Genomic DNA, 23,102 nt, shown 5'->3' with positions numbered 1-23,102 from the left:
AGAGCTCCCCGATGCTGGTGATGTGTGTCCCGTACCTTTTACTCCGGTTGGAGTTACGAAAAATTGCACCAATCAGGGAGCTCTCTGGAGCTCACCGCCTTAGGTAATCTACACTCCTATTGGCCGGGGCCCGTTTGGTTGAAGATGTGAATCTTCTCGCCTGGGAGTGTGTCTTCGATTTCCTCCAGCCTCTCCAAGATCAATGTAGCATCTACAAGGCTGCAAATATGGATAGTGAAGACCCCCCATCCAAGCGGCGGCGGGTAGATTCGCCGGAGCAAGATTCTTTGTCGGCTGGGCCCGCTCCAAGCTCCCCCCAAGAGCCAGAGCGGAGCTCCAGAAGTTCCCCGACACCGTACATGGCTCCGCGAGGGGCCAGTCCTAATCAAGAGCACAGTGGTATTAATTCTGATACTCCTGGCGAACTTACCGCCGATACAGATTCTTTTCTGGCGCAGAATGCTCGTGTACAGTCCCCGGGCGTTGACGACGTCCCGCCGTCCCAGCCAAGAGAAGACGATCAAGCCGACGAACAGGAAGCGCGCGATGATCCCGCCCCGGAACAGAATGGCGTAGCAACCGTCAACGGCGAGCCTGACCAGCAGCAGCTCTCCACGCCGGAAACTCCTCGCCCTCCGCCCAAACCAGATCGCGTGAACTACCGTCAAAGGTGCCTCTTGGGCACACACGTACGAGGCGTTTCTGCGGTGCAATTCTCGCCGGACGGATCGAAAGTTGCGAGCGGCGGTATGTTTCGGCTTCCTCGCTAGCAGCGAATTCAAATGCTAACAACATTTCAGGAGCGGACGGTGCGCTGAAGGTGTGGGATACAAGAACAGGGAAGCTAATACACACCTTCGAGGGACACCTCGCTGGGATCTCGGCAATCGCATGGAGCCCGGACGGCGAGACAATCGCCACTGGGGCCGACGACAAGCTAATTCGCCTGTGGAATGTACTCACCGGGAAAGCTCATCCCAAGGCCTTCAGCGGCCACCACAACTATGTATACTCGCTTGCCTTCTCGCCCAAGGGCAACATTCTGGTCAGCGGCTCCTATGATGAGGCAGTGTTCTTGTGGGATGTTCGCTCCGCCAAAGTCATGCGCCAACTGCCTGCTCATTCGGATCCCGTCGCCGGGGTTGATGTCTGCTTCGATGGCACGCTCATTGCGTCGTGCTCGTCTGATGGCCTGATCCGGATCTGGGACACGATGACAGGCCAATGTCTGCGTACACTTGTCCATGACGACAATCCTGCCGTCATGTCTGTCCGCTTCTCGCCTAACGGAAAGTACGTGCTTGCGTGGTCGCTGGACGACTGCGTTCGGCTGTGGGACTACGTCGAAGGCCGCTGTATCAAGACGTACCAGGGCCATATAAACCGCAAGTACAGTCTCTGCGGTGCCTTTGGCACCTACAGCGCGCCCGGTGGTCCGCCGGAAGCGTTTGCCGTGAGCGGCAGTGAAGACGGCTCCATCTTATGTTGGGACGTTGTGAGTAAAAAGGTCCTCCAGCGCATCCAGGGCCACACAGACGTGGTCCTTTGTGTCGACACAACGGAGTTTGCTGGCAAGCGGCTCCTAGCCAGCTGCGGGCTGGACCGAACTGTGCGCTTGTGGGAGGAGGAAGACCCTCCAGGAGGTGATGCTGCTGCTGCGGAGGTGACCGACTCGGTCCCCCCAAGTGATTTAATGGATCAGGATCCGGATGACCGCCGAGAACCTGTCACCAGCGAGACGGGACAGGAAAGGCAAATAGTCAACGGTGTTTCTTGAAGCCATGTCTTTTTATGCTCATGATTATGTTTCTTGGTTTATAATGTTGTGGATACCCCAGTGGTTGTCTTGCTTATTGCATGTTTCATAGGCTGCGGTATGCAATCAAGGCGTTTCGTCCAGGTATATCTGATAACATAGGCCCTCGTGTATCTCTCAGACAGCAACCGCCCCGACAACCAGTCATTCACTACATTGCACGAGCCCAGAACCAGTCACTTCTTGCAACATGGACCCGCGTAGAGGTATTTATTGTGCACTACTGGAAGTTTTTCATTGCTGGTTTACCGTTATACCACCACCGGGTTCCTGGACCCCAACGAGACGATTGACTCCTCTATTTCCCGTCCTTCCGACGCGTCAATGTGGTTGCTATCCTCATTTGTCACAATCTTCATCGACTTGAGCGTCGCTTTCTCTCTACAGTGTTGGTGTTTATTGACTGTTTTCTTTGTCTGACTGGTGATGGTATACAAGCAAGAAGGAGCTTGTGCTGGAGGTGTCTGTTCCTGCTTTGTGTGGTTCATGGAATTCATGCTACTCCAACATGGTTGTCGTTTCCTCGCGAGATGGATTTGTAACTTTGCCATTTATTAAAGTGCTTTTCCTTCCGAAATGCGCTTATATAATGTAGTATACAGGATCCAAAAAGGGTCGTAACTAGGTAGGTAATTAATTAAAGAGATACAGATTGCCTGCCCACCCCAATCCCAAGAAAAAAAAGAAATTTCGCCATAAGCATAACTCATGAAGCATCACACATCATGGTCGAGGAGTATCTAGCTGCTCCTTGAGAGTCTGGAGCTCTGCAAGCTGCGTCTGCAGCTGCTGCAACACCACGCCCATGGGCATGGCATGGTCTTGTAACGTATCGCCAGGTCGGAATGGCTTCAGCATGTGTCGTACTGCGAGGGTATTCACACAAGTCTACATAGACATTGTTAGCGATGTTGTTGAGGAAGTCACGTAAGAAAGAAAGAAAATGGAAACCCACCTCTATTCGAGTCACCTGCATATCGATTAGCCCAACAATCGCGGAATCGGCAAACTCGCCGCCGCCCCTCTTGATGGCATTGACCAGCGACCGGTTCGGATTGTTCAAGGTTGTCTGTCCCGGCATCTCCAACGAGCTGCAGATCGCCTCCAGCCGCAACGTCACCTCCCACAGTTGCCACAGAATGTCTGTGCTGAGGTTGAGTTTCGACGACTGCGCGATCTTGGCGGGGGAGTCGCCTTGTTCGGACTGGACGTCCTCTAGCGCTGCGAGACGGCCAGCAAGTGCATGCGGGTAGATCAGGAACACAGACTCGGGGTTCTCGAGGCCCTTCAGCTTCCGCTCGCCTTGGTCCTTGATGACGAAGCCCTGGCTGTTCAGCTGCTGCAGCTCGCGTCGGATGTTGGCCTCGTGCTCGCTGAACTCCGTGTCCGTGGGCGAGCGCTCGGCATCAGCGAATCGCTCTAGCGTCCGCTGGAGCTCGCCCATGAAATCGGACGAGACAAAGATCTGGCCGCCATCGGCGACAGCCGATATCCGAGACGCACGGTTAACCATCGGGCCAAAGTAGTCCATGCGGTTGGTGACGGGATCCTTCTCGCACACCGGCTCGCCGTAGTGGATGCCCATGCGAACAGACAGGCCTCGGAAAATGACGTTTCCATCCTGATCGAGGACTTCCTTGCACTGCGGCTGTTCCAGGATCTCAATCGGCCACTCTGCCTCCAGAAGTTGCATCTGGCAGTTGAAGCACCAAAGTAGCGCCGCCGTGGTCGTCGCGAACGCAACCATAAATGCATCCCCTTCGGTCTTGACCTCGTACCCGCCGACAATTCCGAGCTGCCGTCGCAGGATATCGTTGTGAATTTGGATGGCCGACCGCATCGCATCGGGGCACGTCTCCCACAGGGCCGTCGACTGTTTAATATCCGTAAAAATAATCGCCAATTCCCCGACCGGCGCATCCACATAGTCCAAACGAGCGAGCCTCGAGTCTCCGGGACCCCGAGGCTTCCGGGCCCGTTTGGCGCTGGTGATGATCTCCCCTTCAGGAAAGGGCGACATTGGTCCCATGCTCGTCAGACTCGTGCCCTTGAATGTGATCCTCTCACGTTTCTTCAACTGGCTGACGCCGAGAATCATCACCATGAGTTTGCTGCTCGCGCCGAACGCAATCGCCAGGTCGCGGATCTTCTGCGCCGCAACCATCAAGTCGTGGCGATCCGCCCGAGCCACGTCGACCACGACATCTGGCGTGACATGATCCCAAACCTCCCTCGAGGCCATAATGATCATCTCGTCTTGCTCGGTTAAGGTAAAATGTGCTGTGTGAGGCGCGGCAATGACGGAGGGAACCATGTGGAAGTAGCCAAACGCCCGCGATACTGTCAGAGCATCGTTCAGTTTCCCATTGCGCGAGACATAGCCGCCAGCGGCTCGAATACGTGCATGTTCATGCGGCTCCGCGGGATCGTGGTTGAACGTCAAAGGCTTGTGGTTCCCATCAGACTTGACCAACACGGCCTGCGCATCGCCCACATTGCCAACGTACAGATCCATGTCCCGCAGGTACAGCACAGTGGCAACGCCGCCGGTCTGGAGATCGTCCTGATTAAGTAACTTCGCGGTTGCCGTCGACCCTCTGATATGTTGCCGCACGTCTTTTTCATCCGCATTCTTCGACGCAGCTGCCGCCATGTCCCGATTCAGGCCAAGGAACGTCCGGCGAAGCGCATCGAGCGGAGTGTCGACCTCGGGCTTCATCTTCTTGAGCTCGCCGACGAAGTATCGCGTGAAGTTCTCGTGAAGGAACTTGGCCACTTTGGACCCGCCTCCGGATCGCGCTTGACCGTCAAACATGCCCACCAAGGTATCCATGTTGTCATCGTGCCGGAGCTGCGGCACCATCATGTCAATGATGGAGAGGTGATCGTCGTTGCCGAGGTAGTCCGCCATGCCATACATCAGCGAGCCGGCAAGGGACGCCGACGTCCGTACCCGTCGGTCTTCATCTTCCTCCGGGACCGTCTTGGTGGTGAGGGTGACATCCATCAAGCCAAGCACCCGCAGATGTGGCAGGGAGCTGAACCCGGTGAGGTCCGTGCCATTGACGGCTGGGGGCCCCAGCGCGGCAATGTTGGGCTTGATCTCCAGCCGTTTGTTTCCGGAGAAGTTGAGGTACTTTAGATTATGGTTCCAGTTCCAGTTCCAGTCGTACGGCCAGTTAGACACGTTGTACTTGAGCGAGTTGCTGCCCACGTCCAGCACGGACAGCTTGCTGACCTTGCAGAGCTCGGCAGGCAGTACCTGGAACCGATTGGCGTTGAGATGAAGCGTCCTGAGATTGCTCGTCTCCTCGAGATCGTCGGACGGCAGGCTTGAGAGCTCGTTGCCGGAAAGATACAGATCTGTGAGGAGTTGCCATCGCTTGAGAATACCGTGGGGCAACTCGGTCAGGTCGTTGTAGGAGAGATTCAATACTCGAAGCTCGGGGAGGTAGGACAACTCCCGGAACACGTCATCCTCCAGCCGATTGTCGGCCAAGTACAGATTTCGCAGCGAGCCGGCGAACGTAGTCGTGATTCTTTGCGAGAAATTCGAATCTTTCGAGTCCTTGCGCATGGTTACCGCGGAACCATCTGGATAATTGCGAGACGCCGTCGATGCCTTTCGGGCACCGCCCGCGGTCGATACGTTGGACATCATCGAGTTCTTACGACCAGCGCCGGGACTCGATGTACTCGGGCGTCTCCCATCGCCTTCTTCATCAATGGCACCCATGTTTTCGTAGCTCGGCGCATGAGACAGGCCGGGCGTTGCCGCCGGTGTCGTAGAGGTCGAATATTCACCGGGCGGCAGCGGTGGCTGACCACTGTATTTGGGGAAAGTGTCCAAGATATTGGAAGATACATTCAAAGTCTCCAACTTCAGGCAAAACCAGATCTCGGAAGGTAGACTCGAGAGGTTGCATTCCCGCAGATTCAGGTATCTCAATTCCGTCAAGCAGCCAATCGTGGGTGGCAGGGATGAGAGCGGGTTCTTGGTCATGCTAAAGTACTCGAGGAATCGCAACTTGCCAATATGCGGTGACAAAGAAACGAAATGGTTCTTGTCCAAGATCAGTTTGGTGAGATTCGGCATGTTGTCGAAGAGACTGTCCTTGAATTGCACCAGTTTTGCCGATGCGATATTCAGGTACGTAAGGGTTGTGACCGGCGTGTCCAGCTCGAACTGGGTGATGGGACAGTGGTCGAGCTCGAGCATCTGCAGCCTCGGAAACGAGCCTTTGAACTTGGCAATGGCATTGTGCCCCAGGGCCAGCTTCTCCAGACGCGGCAGGTGCATCACACTGTCGACATTTGTCAACTGATTGAAGCGAGCATCGATCTCTTTGATGTTGATAAGCTTCTGGAACGACTCGTCGAGGGTGCCTGTCAGCCTGTTGTTGGTGACATAGAGACGCTCCAGCGTCACGAGGCGGCCAATGTCAGGCAGCTCACGAATCTGGTTGAAACTGAGATCCAGATCCGTCAAATTAGTCAACTCGCACAGAAACTGCGGGAACACGGTGAACTCATTGGAGGAAAGATCCAATCTGCGCAGCGAGGAGAAAGAGCCAAAGTACGCCGGCAGTGAGTTGAGCTTGTTGTTGGCCAGCCGGATGTTCACAAGGGCCCGGAGTCTGTCCAGGTTGGTATAAGACAGATCCTCCAACCGATTGCTGGACACGTCCAGGCTAGTCAAGCGGGTCGCAAGACTGAAGCTAGGCGGTAGCCGCCAAGCCTCGTTGCCGATGAACTTGATTTCCTGAAGGTGGATGCAGCGCCGAATGAAGTCCGACGGCACATCAAGGGCGAGGTTGCGCGACAAATCGAGGGTAAAGATCTCGTGCGCCTTCTTGTACAGCGTGATAGGAATTGTTACCAGATTTCGGCCTGCCAAGTCAACATGGGTGAACTTTTGGTTCATGTTAAACCCCGGGTCGGAGTCCAGGCTGGCGTTGCCGCTGAGTTTGATCGGGAGGAAAACGAATCGACAGATGTAGCTGTGATCGTCACGGCCAACATCCTCGATGCGATCCTTGGAGGTGTATCCAACCTGCTTAAGCAGCCGCTTCTGAATCAAGATGGGCCGCTCGCCATGCTCCAGCTGACGCGAGAGGTCGCGTTTGCGGATGACCAGCTCGTAGTTGTTCAGGCCGTCCTGGAGGAAAGATTTCTTCCCGAGGAGATCAAGGATATCCGCCACGGTCGCATTCAGCGGTGCCGAAAGCGTGGCGAACGTGGAGTCAACACGGAAGACACGGATAAAGTACATCAGTCCATCATCGTGCACTTCCGTGTTGATCTCGTCGTCAATATACGGAAGAGCGCCGAGCATGTCATCGCCATGTTTCTTGACAAACCAGCTGTCGGGCGGATCCCAGTTTTGAACAGGCACCGGGGGGTCCTTTCGGGGTACATCATCTGAGGGATCACCGTCAAAGATTCTCCCTTGATCCAGGGGCGATTCTGGCCGTGGCTCACTGATAATCCCTTCCATATTCCTCAGATCAGTGTCTAAAGGCCAAAACGACTCTTCCTCGGGAGGGCCATGGCCAGAATCCTTATCGGTCAAATGGTCACGCAGGCGAAATCTATGCGAATGGATACCGCGAACTTTGGATCCGCTGTCATCGTAGCTATGGTGCCGAGGCCGCAAATGCGGTGACAAATCTCGCCGAGAACTGTTCCTGCTGCTCCGGACAGAAGATTCCAGTGGAGTTTTGGAGGTCCCTGGGAGATGTTTGCGGATGAGGTCCCGAATGCCGCGCTTACCGTGTTGAAATCTCGGCGACTGCTGGCCGGAACTAGATTCCTGTGACAAGTGCAGGCTTTGAACGCTCGGTGTAGGGCTCTTGGCGCGGCTGGGTAACGGACTGGCAGAAAGGGCTCCATCCGCGTCGTCTTCCAGGCCACCGAGGGCCAGACGGGGACTTGGAATCACCTTCTTCGCTTCCCGGCCACGGGAATGCTTGGGATGCAATAACCGGTGAGCTTCTTTGGACGGCTTGCCGCTTTCCTTCGGCTTCCGCAGGGCTGTCCGCGGGGCTGAGTGTTCCTGAACTGGCACGTCACCGGGCCGGGGAACGTCCTGGAAATTCCATTCTTGTCAGCTCCCGTCACACCGGTCATGTCAACCGATATCGATACCTTCTGATGCAACCACGGGGCAATTTCTTCCGAAGGAGGCGGCAACGGCGGTCCGGGTTCAACCGGCGTTGAGGCCTGATTCTCCGGAACACGCCACGAGCCCGCCGAGCCTGTCCGTTCTGACGAAAAAGAGTACTGATGAGAGCGGTCATCGTCAAGTTTAGACGCCTGTCGTGGATCGAGCTCCTCGTCGACTTGGTTGTCGCCAAAGAACCCTTGCAACCGGCGACGGAATTTCTCGCTATGGCTGGACCTGGAAGCGTTACTGCTGATGGTGCTGGCCACCGACGGCCGGCGGCGATCAGGATTGTCGAGCTCCGGATTTCCACTCCCAAAGCGGAAATGTGACAAGGAAGGGACGTCCTGCTCAGAGGAGTCATTCGAAAAGCTCGTCTGAGTCGGTTTTTGCGCGGTGCTATTGGACGCTTGCGTCCGAGATGGTCCGTATCGTACATTCGGGTCGTTGTAATGACTGATAAACGGTGGTTGGTATCCTGGCAATGCGTAGGGTGACAAAAAGTCCGCCCCGCCCAACACCGCCAACGCTTGCCGATGACTGTGCAGACCGATCGGCGGCGCCTCAGGGTGTTCTGGATTCGGGAGGGGCTTGTTCGTGTCCGGTGGCGCTCTCGACCGTCTAGTAGCTTGTCAGCGGCGCAAACGCGGGGGGAATATCACCATCGCACGATGGCAAACGCAACACAATACACACCTTGTAGACCGTGAGTGTTTTGGTCGACGGGTCCGCGGAGAGTCGCTGCTATCCTCAGTCTCTGCCCGAATGGTCGTCTGCGACAGACCCGTGCTGGAGGAATCCTGTGAGCCGTGTCTCGCACTCGGTGGTACCTGCTCTCCGCTGTAGCGCGCCATGGCGAGGACTTTCCGTGCGCTCGGTGCGATTCACGTTCTTCGATGTTGGCGGCAAGCGAAGCGGAGAATCGCGGGGGAGCTGCGGTGACGGACGGAGGGGATGGTTTATTGAATCGACTCCTCGCCGGGCAATGTCAAGGGCGCGATCAACGGCAGCGGACGGCGAACCAGGCGCAGACCGCGTGCGATCGACCCGAGCTCTGAATATTGCGGCAATCGATCTGATTTATGCGGCAATAATTGCGATTCGGACTGGGGCGCAAGTTTGGCGAAGCGGGCGTAGGCGAGCAGCTCATTCGCTCCACATCATGTCGGAACTGTAGATCGCGAAAGGAAGCCAAACATGGCAGCGCGCGGCGGACGGACGAAAAGCCCGAAGCTGACAGGCGGGCACGGATCAGATCAACCTGAGGGATTTGGATCCTAGAGAACTAGCTCTACGAAGCCTACTACTAGAACGCCCGCCGTGGTCCGGGGTGGGAGGATTACCCTCTGGCCGCTGATGCCACAGGAGGTGGAGTTTGCATTGTTTGGCCAAGCTAGCTGTATCAGGAAAGTCTAGTAATCGTGGGGGTGGAAAAACTATTATCCGACAGGCTAGGGTCGATAAGGTTATCAATCGATCGGCCGGTGACAGGTGGCGTATTTAACGCGTAACATCACTGTATGAGAGGGTTACAGCCCGCGGTGCAGAGTATCACAGCACCCTGCACGATACACCCGGATCTCGGTCTCTATGGACAAGTCAAATCGGCTCTTCGGTGGCAACGAATCCACGCTGTCTCAGTCTCGACCCTTCGAACCCTCCTTGCCGATGGGGACGAGGCTGGGCAGTGGGGGCGCAGCTTGTGGTCACGTGACGCCGAGAATCCTGCCCTTGAATTTTGGGCCAATCACATGGCATCGTCTCTGGGGCTGGTGGGCTCGGCTCATAATGATGATCAGCAGTGAATGACGAATGCTCTTTGTGGAGTGCGGAGCATCTCAGTCAGTAGAACTCGTCCAGTATGGAAGTACCCGGACGAAGTATCGAGGAGGACAGTGGTAATGGGAAGATCTCAGCGCAGTACCCCAGAGATCTAAAATGCTTCAGATTGTTCTATATATGGGTTCGAGTCCCTGGAAGGGGTTCCGTCCATGAAACAGGCATAGTTACAGCGATGGAAATCGCGGACGCTGATTGGCAGATGGAGCCGCCTCTCAGCGTTGGAGGTTGGGATGCGAGAGGCTGGATCAGGCTTAATTGCAGGAACACAGTTGGGGCCAGAGAAGATGCAAGAAAACAGAGAGGCTGGGTCCGAACCGCTGGATATAAGGTTGGCCATGCCCTCTGCTGGCAGGCACTCGATCGCACAACTTCGGGTCTTAGCACGTCCTCGTGAACTGCTTGGATTACCAGCGAACGGTTGTCCAAGATGAAGTATATCCTGACGACGGCTGTAGCCGCGGCGCTGGCCGCCGCGCAAACGTTTACGGACTGCAATCCCCTAGAAACAAGTCAGTGGGAAGCGAGCCGGAAGGGATGGCTGCAAGAGAACAAGAGCTAACGAAGAGTACAGCATGCCCGCCGAACCCCGCTCTGGGAACATCCAAAGAATGGGACTTCACCCAGGGCGAACAGGGCCAGTGGTCAGCAGAAGGCGGGGCGGTCACGTACAACCCGTCCATGGGAGCCGAGTTTACCGTCGCCAAGCAAGGGGACGCCCCGCTGCTGGTGTCGGACTTCTACATCATGTTCGGGCATGTGGAATGGGAGCTGCAGGCAGCGCCCGGCCAGGGCATCGTCAGCAGTGCGGTGCTGCAGTCGGATGACCTGGACGAGATTGACTGGGAGTTCCTGGGCGGCGAACCGGACACGGTGCAGACCAACTACTTCAGCAAAGGCGACACCAGCTCTTACGACCGCGAGCAGACGTTTGCGGCGCCATCGAACAACAAGCAGTTCCACACGTACACGGTAGACTGGACTGCTGAGCGGATTGTCTGGCTGATCGACGGCACCCCGGTGCGCACTTTGAAGGCCGCGGAGGCGGGCTCGTACGGATATCCGCAGACGCCGATGATGATCCGGGTTGGTGTCTGGGCAGGAGGTGACCCGAACAACGCGCAGGGCACGATTGGTAAGTATCGCAATTCCAAAGTTACGATAGGTTAAGACGTCATACTAAGATTCCGTAGATTGGGCGGGTGGCCTCACCAACTACAATGACGGCCCGTTCACCATGTACTGCAAGTCCATCAAGGTCACGGACTACTCCACGGGCAAGGAGTACAGGTATACCGACAAGAGCGGGACGTGGGAGTCGATCGAGGCCGTCGGCGGCTCTGTTGGCGGGAACCAAGACGCCGCGGAGTCGGTATCGACGGACGCATCGGCGCCGACGATCACCTCGGGCAGCTCAGCGCCGTTCCCGTTCAGTGGCACGCATCGCGATCCCGAAACGTGGACGAAGCCTGACGTGTGGCCGTGGGTACCGTCCGCCTCGGCATCTCTGACGGACCATGTCACGAGCCAGTGGTCGACCGACGCCGGCAGCGCGACGACACCTCCCGCTGCGTCTGTAAGTGAGCACCCCGCGATCTGACTTCTGCAAGGCAATTGACTGATTCGTGACTAGTCTACGTCGTTGCCTTCAGCGCCTGCTTCATGCTCTTCGGCGGGCTCGCCCTGCCCCTCCGGCGATGAATCGAGCTCCAGTGGTGCGCAACCGACGACGCTGACCACGGCGACTTCAGAAACCTCGGCCGGAGGGTCTGCCCCAACCGACACTGGCTCCAGCGGGTCTGATTCTGGATCTGGATCTGGCTCTGGGTCTGCAGCTGGATCGTCGGATTCGGACTCCGCTGACGGCAATGGTGACTCGGGATCTTCGGCTGCACCTCCGGAGAACTTCTCTGATGACAGCAACCGATTGACGATGTCGATGACCATGATCCTTGGGATTTTTGCCTGGGCTGCACTATTGATGGCATGATGTACGACTATGACTTATGACTTTCCTACGCAATGCTGTGTCCGGTTCGGGTTTGTACATACGAGTTTGCTTCTCCGTTGTATATTGTTAGATGGCTAGTGGGCTCCCGATCCATTGGTAATTACAATGAACTCAGCATTCTCAAGACCAGAGTGATCTCCCTACTTCTTAAGCATGCGGGCTGCGACTTAGTATAATTGCAGGCTCATCGATATTATCATGCTCGAACCTGAACACGTCAATCAGACCGATCATCGGAGAGAACTTTGAGAACCTTACCCCAACACAGCAATACCCGCCGTCTCCATCAGCAACCGCATTCCATTTCTCAGCGGCTGACGCGCCCACCGTAACGCCAGCGACGCCAGGATGTGCCCATGCGCGATGCATACAAAATTCTTCGCCTTGGGCAGCGTCTTGCCGCCGGGGATTGGGTCGCGGATATCAATGTCTCTGATGATTTCACGGATGAGAGAGTCGATGCGGTCCGAGACTTGCTGTGGGGATCTATCCTCAATCAACATCATCATTTCACCCAAAAATAAGAAAGGTACAGTCGTACTCTCCCCCCTCACAACCGTCAAGCCAAATATTCCACGTCGGCCCACCATTCTCCTGGTTCCGCTGCCGACGGAGCTCATGCACTTCCTCGATCGTCTTGCCCTCGTATTCGCCGTAGTCCCACTCTTTGAGTCTATCCGTGTACACAATCGGACGGACCTGCTTAGTTTGCTGACTAGTGGTGCCGACGTTCTTTGGCAATTCGTGTTCCTCAACCACGGGATAGGAGCCATCGCAACTGAAGTTGAGGATTTCGCATGTTTTGCGGGCGCGTTGATAAGGGGAGCAATAGCTGCTCAAAACAATCATCAGCTTATTTGATACGGTCAAAATTGAAGGAATCGCTCTACACTTTCCGAACATCAACTGGATCGATCAATTTTCCCGGACCGACAAACTTCTCCTTTGTCTCTCGGACTTGTTTCTCACCCTCGGCGCTCAATGGGACATCCGTGACGGACGTATGAAGGCCTCTGGTAGACCATTCCGTGGCCCCGTGGCGGATGAGGAAAATGCGCGAGGTAACTGTTTGGTCTAACTCCATTTTTTTTTTTTTTCCTCTTCTGTATTTCGCCCCGATTTGATAGAGTGCAGTGTCGCTTCTGCGTGACGATTTGAGTTCCTCCAAAGATATATTTCAGTCTGATGATGCTTCTATATCATCATTGTCGGCTCCCTGATCCGATCGATAGGAAGGCAGTAAAGTCCGAGCTGAGTGGCTCATGATTACGTTCAGCAGGAACGGGATTTGCTGTTCAGATGAAATTCAATCAGCAGTGAGATAGCCAATTCTTTTCTCGTTTTCATCGTTGATAGAATACATGTAGTATCGTACCATCACAGGATTTTATTTCGCTCATCGGCGTTGGCTCCGGGATTCCTCTCCGAGCCTAGCCCTAATTCCCCAAACGGGTAATCCATCTAGGATCAAAGTTCTCGCGAACCTGTAGATTGCTCTTAAAGAAAAACACAAAGCGCCTCGCCTCGTTCAGAGAAAACAGTTCATAAATTCATACAGCGTGATCAAGCTTCTTCTTGAGCCGGCCGAACCGCAGACCCCACCACGGCGTGTTGATCGGACTCGGCCCGGTATACAGGAACGTGTCATACAACCACCCGCCGAACGCGCAGCCAAAGAAGGGAGCAACGATCGGAACCTGCACACAAGCAACGATCAGCAAAAACCATCGAGTCTCCAGTGATTCGGAATTTGGAAGGATCCAACGCACCCAGAAATAATAATTTCCAGCCTTAAATACCTCCGGCCCATACCCCAGCATATACGACACCAACCTTGGTCCAAAGTCACGCGCCAGATTCATCGCGAAACCCGTCTCCCAGCCCAGACTGGCACCGATGGCAAACACGACGAAAAGGAGCCCCAGAGGAGTGAGGGGACCCGCGCCGATATTCCCTTCATCCTGCAGCGCGTAGATCATAAACATGAGGATCGCGCTACAGATGAACTCGGAGAAGAACTGGCCCGTCGTGGTCATGAAGGGCGCCGGGTAGGTACAGAAGATACCGGCCGTCGCGGTGTCCGAGTAACCGGGCACGGTACGGATGTGGCGTCCTCCTTCGTACACGTCGATCGCGGACTTGTAGTTGCCGTAGACGATGGCCGCGGCGGCCATGGCACCGAGGATCTGCGCGATGGCGTACACGGGGAACTTGCGCCAGGGATGGCCGCGGAAGATGCAGTTGGTGAAGGTCACGGCTGGGTTGATGTGGCCGCCAGAGATACCACCGGCGTAGACTCCTAGCATCACAGCGGTGCTAAAAGTGGGAGTTGCATCAGACATTGGTCCTCGAAAAAGAAAAAAAAAAAAAAAAAAAAAAAAAAATTAAGTTTGTATTTCGCTATCTACGAGTCAATTTCGCTTACCCCCAAATCCAGCAAATCGAGAGATAATTGCCCTTTTCGCCGTTGCTCAGGATAACTTGGGCCACTACACCGTCTCCGAACAAGACCAGGACCATTGTGCCGAGGAATTCGGAGAAGGGTTCGCGCAGTGTGTGTCGAATGCGTGACCAGAGCAGCTCTGGTTCGGCGCGTTCCGCATGCGTATAGGTCGGCGGTGATGCGGCGGCATCATCACGATCTTCTGTCTTCGAGGAAGAACTAACGTAATGGACTTCGTCGTCCGTTGCGAGTTTCCCGGACATGGTTTTTTGTCGCTCTTGTTTTTTCCGACTTCAAGATACCTCACACAATACAAAGGGCCGCCTGTTTCATACGCTGGCCCAGTACGTACTATTTAATCAGTCCCCAATTCATCTGTGCGGCTTGGAGCGGGCTCGGCATCAGAAGCCGGCGGCCATAGCTCGGGAGGCAAACGCGCCCCGAAGATTCACGAATCCCATCATGAATCTCATGATGGGCTCCGTCCGTCAGATTTTTTTTCCTTTCCTGTCCTGCCATGTCCATTGACTGACTCGGCAATAGCTGTGCGGAGATATGGACAACGCAACGTAACAACCTCCTTGGCGTCCTTAATCACCAACCCTGCACACCATTTGCATGGGTCCCCTCACACAAAACATCGAATCAGGCGCGTGCAAGAATTGGAGGAATGTCCAGGCATGGTGATGGGATCGTCCGGATTGCCGAATGAATCATTGAAACAAGAGCAGATCACCGAATTCCGCCTTTTCTGGACCTTTTAGTGTGACGCCCCCCAGTGGCTGCGCATCCCCAGCCTATCGGCGTTAATCCATGCAATGGAACGTGAGAGACATTTGCCATTTGACGCTGGGCGGGCTGGACTTTTGTTGGTTGTCCGGGGGGTCAAAGCTGTTCCCCCTTTGTTCTCTTTTTTCCGCATGCACCGAGTAATCGGAGCATGCTTCGTCGGGGTCTTTAATGGGAAAGTCAATGGCCATAAATATAACTTTTCTGCTTCGTATTCGGGTTCCCGGGCTTCGGCTTTTTCTTTAAACTTCTTGTACGGGGAATAGGGCTATCCGGGGTGCGTTTGTCGATCACAGCCAAGCCTACTATTTCCCTGCCGCCCTGCGTGGCGCCTGCATACGCCGGCGCGGAGTCGATGTAACTGTTGTACAGTGCCGGCTGTGTCAGATAAAGGATTGTACCAACCAACTCTCCGGAGTAGCGTGTTCCGTGCAGCTAACGATGCCAATGGAACTCGGCCGAGGCATCATGTCAGCTCCATCGTCCACACGTCAAACCAGCTCTGCTCTCCGGTTCCGGCATAACCGAGGAAAAGCTATTGCTCCTTCGCAGAGGCCGTGGAGCGCGTTTTTTGTTTTGGTTTTTGTCGATCATGCTGAATTCAAAATTGACTTTTCGAAAAATTCTGGAAAATCATGTGTTTTCCCCAGTGGCCAATCGGTTCTAGTGGCGGGTCTTAGCATTGCAAAATGCTCTTCCCCAGCGGGGGTTGATGAACGGATTAACCAATTACGGCATAGCATTGTTTGCTCCGCACTTTCACTATGCAAATTTGTACTTTCCCCGCCAAAACCCAAATTTTCAACTTCATATGATCCTTGGCGGTTTTTCCATGATCCCTAGGTAGATTACGAGTACAGAGTCCATGATTCATCAGGCAACCAATTCCTTCCACTCGCACGCACGTGGCAATTTCGATCAGATTTAGGTTCAATTGGTGTTAACTACGCCGCACGCAAGAATTGAAGGATGGATCAATAGCAACGATGAGATTTGAATGCGATTTGCGAATCGATCAGAGAGGCGATTGGCCGGGTCCCTCCGCAAATCGGAGTCGAAGTCAAAAACCGACCCCAGAATGGAGAACGAGGGGAACTTCTTAGTTATTAACCGGGATCCAATTAGACCGAGCAGCATATGATTTTGATCCATGGGAGCCGACTTAAAGCACATTGCAACCCCCGCGTTCCAGGCTGGAGCTTCTAGACACAAACATGGGCGATTGTATCCTTTAATATAGACCAACCCAGAACCCGTACAATTAAATGCTAGAAATCTAGATCGTACTTCACAGGCAGCCATGACAGGACAAGAAGTGTTTATCGGCTCAATTGATCAGGGAACCACCAGCTCGCGGTTCCTGATCTTTAACAAGGACGGCGAGGTGGTGGCCTCCCACCAGCAGGAGTTTACACAGATATATCCGAATCCGGGGTAAGTCCACATGCGGGAGCGGCCCGGACCGAGTCCGAAGGGAGCGAGCGAGTTAACGAGGACGGGGAACAGATGGCATGAGCACGACCCGCAGGAGCTCGTCTCCTCCGTCGAGGCATGCATTGCGGCCGCGGTGGAAAAGTTTGAGGCGCAGGGCCACTCCCGCGCGAGCATTAAAGCAGTGGGCATCACGAACCAGCGCGAGACGACGATCCTCTGGGACGTCGAAACGGGAGAACCGTTGTACAACGCCATCGTCTGGACCGATACTCGGTCGCAGCCGATTGTGTCGGAGCTCAAGGCGCGTCCGGGCGCTGGAGAGCTGCAGCAGCTCTGCGGTTTGCCGCTGTCGACATACCCCTCATGCACCAAGGTGCTATGGATGCTGCAGCATGTCGACCGCGTGCGGCAGGCATACGACCAAGGGCGGCTCGCCTTTGGTACCGTCGATAGCTGGCTCGTTTATAAGCTAAACGGCGGGCCGAAGGCGAACGTGCATGTGTCGGACCCAACGAACGCGTCGCGCACCATGTTCATGAATCTCGAGCAGCTGCGGTACGACGACCGCCTGCTGGAGTTCTTTGGGCTGAAAGGAAAGCTCCATTTGCCGCGTATCGTGCGATCGGCAGATACCGAGGCATTTGGATCTCTGACGTCCGGTCCCCTGCAAGGCGTTCCCATTGCCGGCGTTCTGGGCGACCAGTCCTCGGCCCTGGTCGGCCAAAAGGCGTTTACGCCAGGTCTGGCCAAAAACACCTATGGCACGGGCTGCTTCTTGCTGTACAACGTCGGCGAGAAGCCTGTCATCTCGAAACACGGCCTCCTGGCCACGGTCGCGTATCACTTTGACGGAAAGCCCGTGTATGCGCTGGAGGGCAGCATTGCCGTCGGCGGGTCTGGTATCAAGTTTTTGCAGAAGAACCTCTCGCTCTTCGAGGAAGCGCATCAGGTCAACGAGCTCGCGGCATCGGTTGAGGACAACGGTGGCTGCGTCTTCGTCACCGCTTTTAGCGGTCTTTTTGCCCCGTATTGGATTGACGATGCTCAGGGGACGATCTGTACGTTTACCAAGTCATTCCGGTCTTTCAGGTAATAGTAGCTAATTCGCCACAGACGGTATCACTCAGCACACGCAAAAGGGCCACATTGCCCGCGCCACATTGGAAGCAACCTGCTACCAGACCAAAGCCATTCTGGACACTATGGAAAAGGACAGCGGCCATGCGCTGTCCGAGCTCGCTGTGGACGGCGGCATGAGCAATTCTGATCTGGCCATGCAGGTACGCTTACGCCTCTTTTTCCCTTTTTACGATTAGTCACTCACATCCCGCAGATCCAAGCAGACCTCATCTCCATCCCTGTCTACCGGCCCAAGATGCGGGAGACCACCGCTCTGGGCGCTGCGATTGCCGCCGGTTTGGCCATTGGCCTCTGGCGCAACTTCACCGAGCTGCGCGACATCAACCGCGCCGGCGGTACGGTGTTTGAGCCGAGCATCCCGTCAGAGAAGGCGGCAAAGATGTTCGCCACGTGGGAGAAGGCAGTACGGATGTCCCGTGGATGGATCGACTCTGACAGGGGCCAAGTCAAGACCGCTGCCGTGAGCGTGAATAATACGGCCAGCTCGTCGGCCGCTAGCGATCTTGATGATGCAGATGAGGAAGATCTCCTCTTGGAGCTGCGCAAGATTGAGATTCAGCAGAAGCTGAAGCGGTTGAGGAAACGGAAAGGTACAGCTTAAACACTATCATGACGTGATGACTTTTTTGAATGTTCTGTGATGATGATTTTGAATTGACGGAGGCATGTAAACTACAGCTGTCCGACAGCACACATGTACATATCGTCTCATACATGCAGTCGTCAATGTAAGTCAAATCAAGGAGCAAATTCCTCACCCTCCCGTAAAAACACGCAATTCAACTCCGCTCCCGGACTGAGGGTGATCTCAAACCGCAGCGGCGGGTCCCGAACAACGGTCTCTCCCATGATCGGCATGGCGATGATCCGCTCATAGGTCTGCAGGATGCGAACCAGGGTATACCCCATCTCCAGCAGGGCAAACTGCTGGCCAATACAGATGCGGGGCCCGCCATTGAAGGGCAAGAAATGCCAGGGTTTGGGTTGCCAACCACCCATCCAGCGGTCCGGGATCCACTTCTCGGGATCGTACCCACTACCACCGTAGAGGTCTGGTCGACGGTGCATGATCATCGTCGAGTAGGCGACTCGAGTGTCAGCCGGCACCCCGACGGGGGAGTTCCCATCGGGTCCGCCGCCACGGGGTAGAGTCGTCGAACGCAGACAGTAGCGTATGTTGAAGGGGACAGCCGGATACATGCGCAGGGTCTCGTTGAGGACGGCGTTGAGGAAGCGCATCTCCTTAAGATCCTCGTAGGTTGGTGGCCGAGCGTCTGCGCCAACGCCTAGGCGTGCGGCGATCTCGGCGCGCAGTCGTGCCACGACGCCCGGGTTGCGCGCGAGCTCGAAGGTGCAAAAGGAGAGGGTTGCGGCTGTTGTGTCCCGGCCGGCGAGAAGGACAGCTACGATCTGGTCCCGAATAACCTTCGGGTCGCGCGTGAAACGCGCCAGGGCGTGCAGGAACGTGTCCTGCTTTGCGAGCCGCTTGTCAAGTTCCTCCGGGGTCATTGTCAGTGCGGTCTGGATGTATGGCTGGATAAAGTCCTCCATGACCTTGAGCTCCTGGCGGAACTTGCGCCGGGGGACGAATTTGTTCAGAAAACTATATGGTCAATATTCCTCCAATGAGTGAGGGACGGAGATGCCTTACCCAAGTCGAAAGTACTCGGACTGCTTGATCTGGACGTACTCAAACGCCTGCGCAAACCGCGTCTTGGGATTATCCAGGCTATCCGTGCCTTTGCCCAGTAGATACTCGGTGGACGTGTCGAGCGTGAAACGGAAGAAGAGGTTGCTCACTTCAACTACCTTTCCCGTCATTTCGCTGCCCCCCAAGAGCCGGATCAGCCTCTGCACATTCGGCTCAAACATCTCAGTGTCGACGATGCGGTCGCGCACAAACATGGGCCGCAGCAACTGCCGCGCCGACGACCACTTTTGGCCATCGGTAGCGAAGATGCTGTCACCGAGAAGCTCCCTCCATTCCCTGTGGAACGACTCGCCCTTTCCAAAGTCCAAGAACTGGCCTGTCAGCACAGCCTTGATATTCTCCGGATCGGCTGTAATGATGACCCGCTTGGGCACAAGGCTGGTGATTTCCACCGTCCATGCCGTCCACGTTAATCCGCTGGCCTCCTGCGCTGAGGTCAGTGTACGACGCGCATGTTCCAGGAACCGCAATGATTTGCGGGCCCGCATCGATTTGTATACGAAATCAATGCCTGCGCTTTTGTCAGTGACCCTCTGGTTCATTTAGCTCGTTCATGGCTTACCCCATGGCAGATACGTCGGCACCACCGGCGCTCGCTCGCCCAGCTGACGAATTCTCCTGAGGAGGGCGAATCGCTGCCACCAGTATAAGGAGAAGAGGGAGAAGATCAAGACTGCTGCCGCCTTTTCCGGCGTCAGCGTCGTGAGGAGTGCCTCCAGCATTGTGCGGGAAACAACTGTAAATACAACTGACACGCGTCTGGATTACGATGTTCGTTAAGTTTTCCGCATTTCTTTCGCAAGTGCAAGGACGAAGCCAGCTGCTATCCGTTTGCCCGACCTCTACTGCGCCAACTCACCGACTCGTGGGACGAAGGCACGATGGTCGGCGTAATTTGGTGACATCAGGAATGTAGACCTCATCTTTCTACCCGTTCTGATGGCTCTGGCCTCTTGTCTGAAAATTTCCCCGCAGGATCCATCACTCGAGGTTCAAAGCGCGCACGCCGAGCCACTCCAAACAACAGTTTTGGAATTAGGGCTAGATCGGCCGAAGCTTGAGATCTTGGGTTTAGGTTACCAGTATCCAGGTTACCAGATAAAGCTTCGTGCTTTGCAAACACCAACAAATCTCGCAAGCCGAGAGTCTTGGTCTGGATGACAGGTCACAGATATATCTGATCGAGTGCAACTGTATGACAAATGTCACCGAGATTTTTGTCGTTACAATAAAGTCGCGACGCACTGTTTGGAATACGACTTGATGGCTGTCCATCCCTAGAATCCCTGCATATGCACAAAGCTTGTCATTACTCATTAGCAACTGCAATGCAATAGGTTATCTTAGATCCAGCCCCTTGGAAAGCAATAAATGGCCCCCGAGTGTGTCCTCAAATCCAAGCAAGGCTTCACAGAATTGCCCAATTGCACAATCCATCGCAGAATATGATCACCCTCAAACCTTCCATTGCGGGCGCAATCAATCTGTCCATCTTTCCTTCAGCATTGCTTGTATAAACATTCAGTTTCATGTCTTTGAACTTCGGAATTCCGGATCGTCGCGCTTGGACCCTGTTATGGCCTCAGGAATCAGTTAAGTTCACGTGACTGGCATTGTTATGTAATTAGCTACTGCGCCACATTTGTCATGTTCATCGTACACGTGACTGTGGCTTATGACGATATGGCTGAGGGCTGGGCTGGTACCGGAAAATACTCCATCTCTTCGTCACGACCGTTTCGCCATCAAAGAGACGATTTCGAATCGATCGCGGCGGATCGAATTTGCCATCTGGTATTTTTCGTCACAACCACGCCGCCGAACCCTCGCGCCCGCTCGTAGCGTGTCGATATACGAAGGCCTTCCCAGAGCCGCCGCGCTTGTCGAACATCATGTCGGCAACAGTGGCTCTCGGCACCCCGCTCGCCGAGGCGCTGAGCAACGTGGTGCAGCCCAAGCTGGTGGAAATGGGATGGAGCTCGGACGGCGGCGATGACTCGGCGTTGACCGAATACGTGATTCTCATGCTGGTCAATGGGAAGACACAGGAACAGATTGCGGAGGAGCTGTCGAACGACTTGCTAAACCTCGGAGAGGGCGATACGCAGGCCCATGACTTTGCGCGATGGCTGTTTGAGCAGGTCGAGACCCTTAGCAGACAGATCAACGGCCAGCAGGCGGCGTCCGGCCAGTCAGATGCCCCGCAGCCAATTCCTTCCACTGGTAGCCAGGAGCAGAGCGCTACCGGTCATGATGGTGCTCAGGGGGATTCGCAGATGAGTGATGCGCCATCGCAGCCTGAGGCTATGTATGTAACCCGCAAAATCCCAACGGTTGCCGCAGCGACTAACGATTTCCGCAGACCGACAGGGCCCCGCGCCATGCGTCAAGGAATGAGCGGCCGAGGCCGATTACTCAATCAAATCAACAAGAATCTGGACCGGAGTGGCGATGGACCGTTGCATCGGATCCGTAGCCAAGGGGGCATGGGCCGGGTACAAGGCCATGGCCGTGACTTCAAGGGTGGCCGGTTCGGAAATCAGAGAATCTCTGGCCATCGACCGGGACGGATGGGCCCCGGTAACATGCAGGGCCCGGCTGCTGGCAATTTCATGCAGATGAGCCCGCAGGATCAGATGCACTTCATGGCCCTGCTTGAGGAGCAGGCGCGCATGATGGCGCAGTTCATGCCGGGGCTCATGTCGCCAGCGGTCAATCCGAACTTTCAGCAACGCGGACCGAACCAGAACCAAAACCAAGGCCGGTCCTTGTTCGAGCGAGTTGAGCGACAACCCGGTCGTGCGGCTGCCAATTTTGCAGCTCGGGCCGCGCAGAACGGTATCACGGTCAAAGACCCCAACGCTTCGGCAGATCACGATGGCGACATGGATACATCGGCCGATCAGCCAACGCAGGAGGGCGAGCAGGCGAATGGGAATACCGACACGGTATGCCGGTTCAACTTGCGATGTACAAAAAAAGACTGCCCGTACGCACACCAGTCTCCGGCTGCGCCAGAGGGTGTTCTGGTGGATGTTACGGATAAATGTCCCTTCGGAGCAGCATGCAAGAACCGAAAATGCACCGGCAGCCATCCATCTCCGGCCGTAAAGGCAGCTCACCAGGCGGAGGAAGTGTGCCGCTTCTTCCCGCACTGCACCAACCCCAATTGCCCTTTCAAGCATCCCAGCATGCCACTGTGCCGCAACGGCGCAGACTGCAGCGTACCAGGTTGCAAGTTTACACATCTTACTACCATGTGCAAATACAAGCCATGCCTCAACCGCAATTGCCCGTACAAGCACGTCGAGGGCCAGAAGGGCACGTTTGCGGACAAGGTGTGGGTGAACGAAAACAAGGACAAGCCGCATGTCAGCGAGCGCAAGTTTGTGGATGACAGCGGCCCGGAGGAGTTGATCAAGCCGGAGGCACAGACGCCAAGTCTGGACCGGGGATTGGACACACAGGAGGTGTCTACATGAGTGCTCAGCGTGTGTAATTTCTGCATATTGAACCATGGTTTCCATTTTCTCACAGCATGACGGACATGCGGTCTTGATATACTATTGATGGCTTTGGGTTTGGCGTTGTTGGTCATGTATACAAGGGATGTGGCATTGATTTGATTTTTGTATTCAAGCTGGCTATATCAGTTCTAAAAAGAATCCCAGAATCTCCAATATCGTCATAATTCGAGTGTAAATCTTGTCCTCAATTCTTTGATTTATCATACGAGTAGATTCTGGAGCTGGGCAG

General features: G+C 55.1%; 9 protein-coding genes across 9 annotated transcripts; 5 read left to right on the top strand and 4 right to left on the bottom strand.

Annotated features, from left to right (window-relative positions):
- Positions 1–227: 227 nt before the first annotated feature.
- Positions 228–1,777, top strand: VTN49DRAFT_5516 (uncharacterized protein; the record flags this gene model as incomplete). Its single annotated transcript, XM_069413582.1, has 2 exons — positions 228–747; positions 801–1,777. 2 exons carry the CDS (start codon positions 228–230, stop codon positions 1,775–1,777), a joined length of 1,497 nt encoding a protein of 498 aa, XP_069266239.1.
- A 762-nt stretch (positions 1,778–2,539) lies between these two features.
- VTN49DRAFT_5515 (uncharacterized protein) lies at positions 2,540–8,833 on the bottom strand (the record flags this gene model as incomplete). The annotated part of the gene is made up of 4 exons (XM_069413581.1): positions 2,540–2,704; positions 2,772–7,904; positions 7,964–8,600; positions 8,676–8,833. 4 exons carry the CDS (start codon positions 8,831–8,833, stop codon positions 2,540–2,542), a joined length of 6,093 nt encoding a protein of 2,030 aa, XP_069266238.1.
- Positions 8,834–8,964: 131 nt separating this feature from the next.
- VTN49DRAFT_5514 (uncharacterized protein) lies at positions 8,965–9,244 on the top strand (the record flags this gene model as incomplete). The annotated part of the gene is made up of 2 exons (XM_069413580.1): positions 8,965–9,092; positions 9,157–9,244. 2 exons carry the CDS (start codon positions 8,965–8,967, stop codon positions 9,242–9,244), a joined length of 216 nt encoding a protein of 71 aa, XP_069266237.1.
- Positions 9,245–10,248: 1,004 nt separating this feature from the next.
- VTN49DRAFT_5513 (uncharacterized protein) lies at positions 10,249–11,808 on the top strand (the record flags this gene model as incomplete). The annotated part of the gene is made up of 4 exons (XM_069413579.1): positions 10,249–10,330; positions 10,393–10,953; positions 11,012–11,394; positions 11,452–11,808. The coding sequence occupies 4 exons, from the start codon at positions 10,249–10,251 to the stop codon at positions 11,806–11,808; spliced, it is 1,383 nt and encodes a 460-aa protein (XP_069266236.1).
- Positions 11,809–11,976: 168 nt separating this feature from the next.
- Positions 11,977–12,913, bottom strand: VTN49DRAFT_5512 (uncharacterized protein; the record flags this gene model as incomplete). Its single annotated transcript, XM_069413578.1, has 4 exons — positions 11,977–12,037; positions 12,088–12,315; positions 12,371–12,661; positions 12,720–12,913. The coding sequence occupies 4 exons, from the start codon at positions 12,911–12,913 to the stop codon at positions 11,977–11,979; spliced, it is 774 nt and encodes a 257-aa protein (XP_069266235.1).
- A 466-nt stretch (positions 12,914–13,379) lies between these two features.
- Positions 13,380–14,535, bottom strand: VTN49DRAFT_5511 (uncharacterized protein; the record flags this gene model as incomplete). The annotated part of the gene is made up of 3 exons (XM_069413577.1): positions 13,380–13,526; positions 13,599–14,145; positions 14,255–14,535. 3 exons carry the CDS (start codon positions 14,533–14,535, stop codon positions 13,380–13,382), a joined length of 975 nt encoding a protein of 324 aa, XP_069266234.1.
- A 1,826-nt stretch (positions 14,536–16,361) lies between these two features.
- Positions 16,362–18,236, top strand: VTN49DRAFT_5510 (uncharacterized protein; the record flags this gene model as incomplete). Its single annotated transcript, XM_069413576.1, has 4 exons — positions 16,362–16,495; positions 16,568–17,553; positions 17,609–17,775; positions 17,829–18,236. The coding sequence occupies 4 exons, from the start codon at positions 16,362–16,364 to the stop codon at positions 18,234–18,236; spliced, it is 1,695 nt and encodes a 564-aa protein (XP_069266233.1).
- Positions 18,237–18,373: 137 nt separating this feature from the next.
- On the bottom strand, positions 18,374–20,068 carry VTN49DRAFT_5509 (uncharacterized protein; the record flags this gene model as incomplete). Its single annotated transcript, XM_069413574.1, has 3 exons — positions 18,374–19,238; positions 19,287–19,857; positions 19,909–20,068. 3 exons carry the CDS (start codon positions 20,066–20,068, stop codon positions 18,374–18,376), a joined length of 1,596 nt encoding a protein of 531 aa, XP_069266232.1.
- Positions 20,069–21,238: 1,170 nt separating this feature from the next.
- On the top strand, positions 21,239–22,828 carry VTN49DRAFT_5508 (uncharacterized protein; the record flags this gene model as incomplete). The annotated part of the gene is made up of 2 exons (XM_069413573.1): positions 21,239–21,654; positions 21,709–22,828. The coding sequence occupies 2 exons, from the start codon at positions 21,239–21,241 to the stop codon at positions 22,826–22,828; spliced, it is 1,536 nt and encodes a 511-aa protein (XP_069266231.1).
- Positions 22,829–23,102: the final 274 nt, after the last annotated feature.

This window comes from Thermomyces lanuginosus (genome assembly GCF_041956635.1).
Source record: "Thermomyces lanuginosus strain ATCC 200065 unplaced genomic scaffold VTN49scaffold_35, whole genome shotgun sequence".
Taxonomy (NCBI): domain Eukaryota; kingdom Fungi; phylum Ascomycota; class Eurotiomycetes; order Eurotiales; family Trichocomaceae; genus Thermomyces; species Thermomyces lanuginosus.
This window is presented reverse-complemented; position numbering and strand designations above follow the sequence as displayed.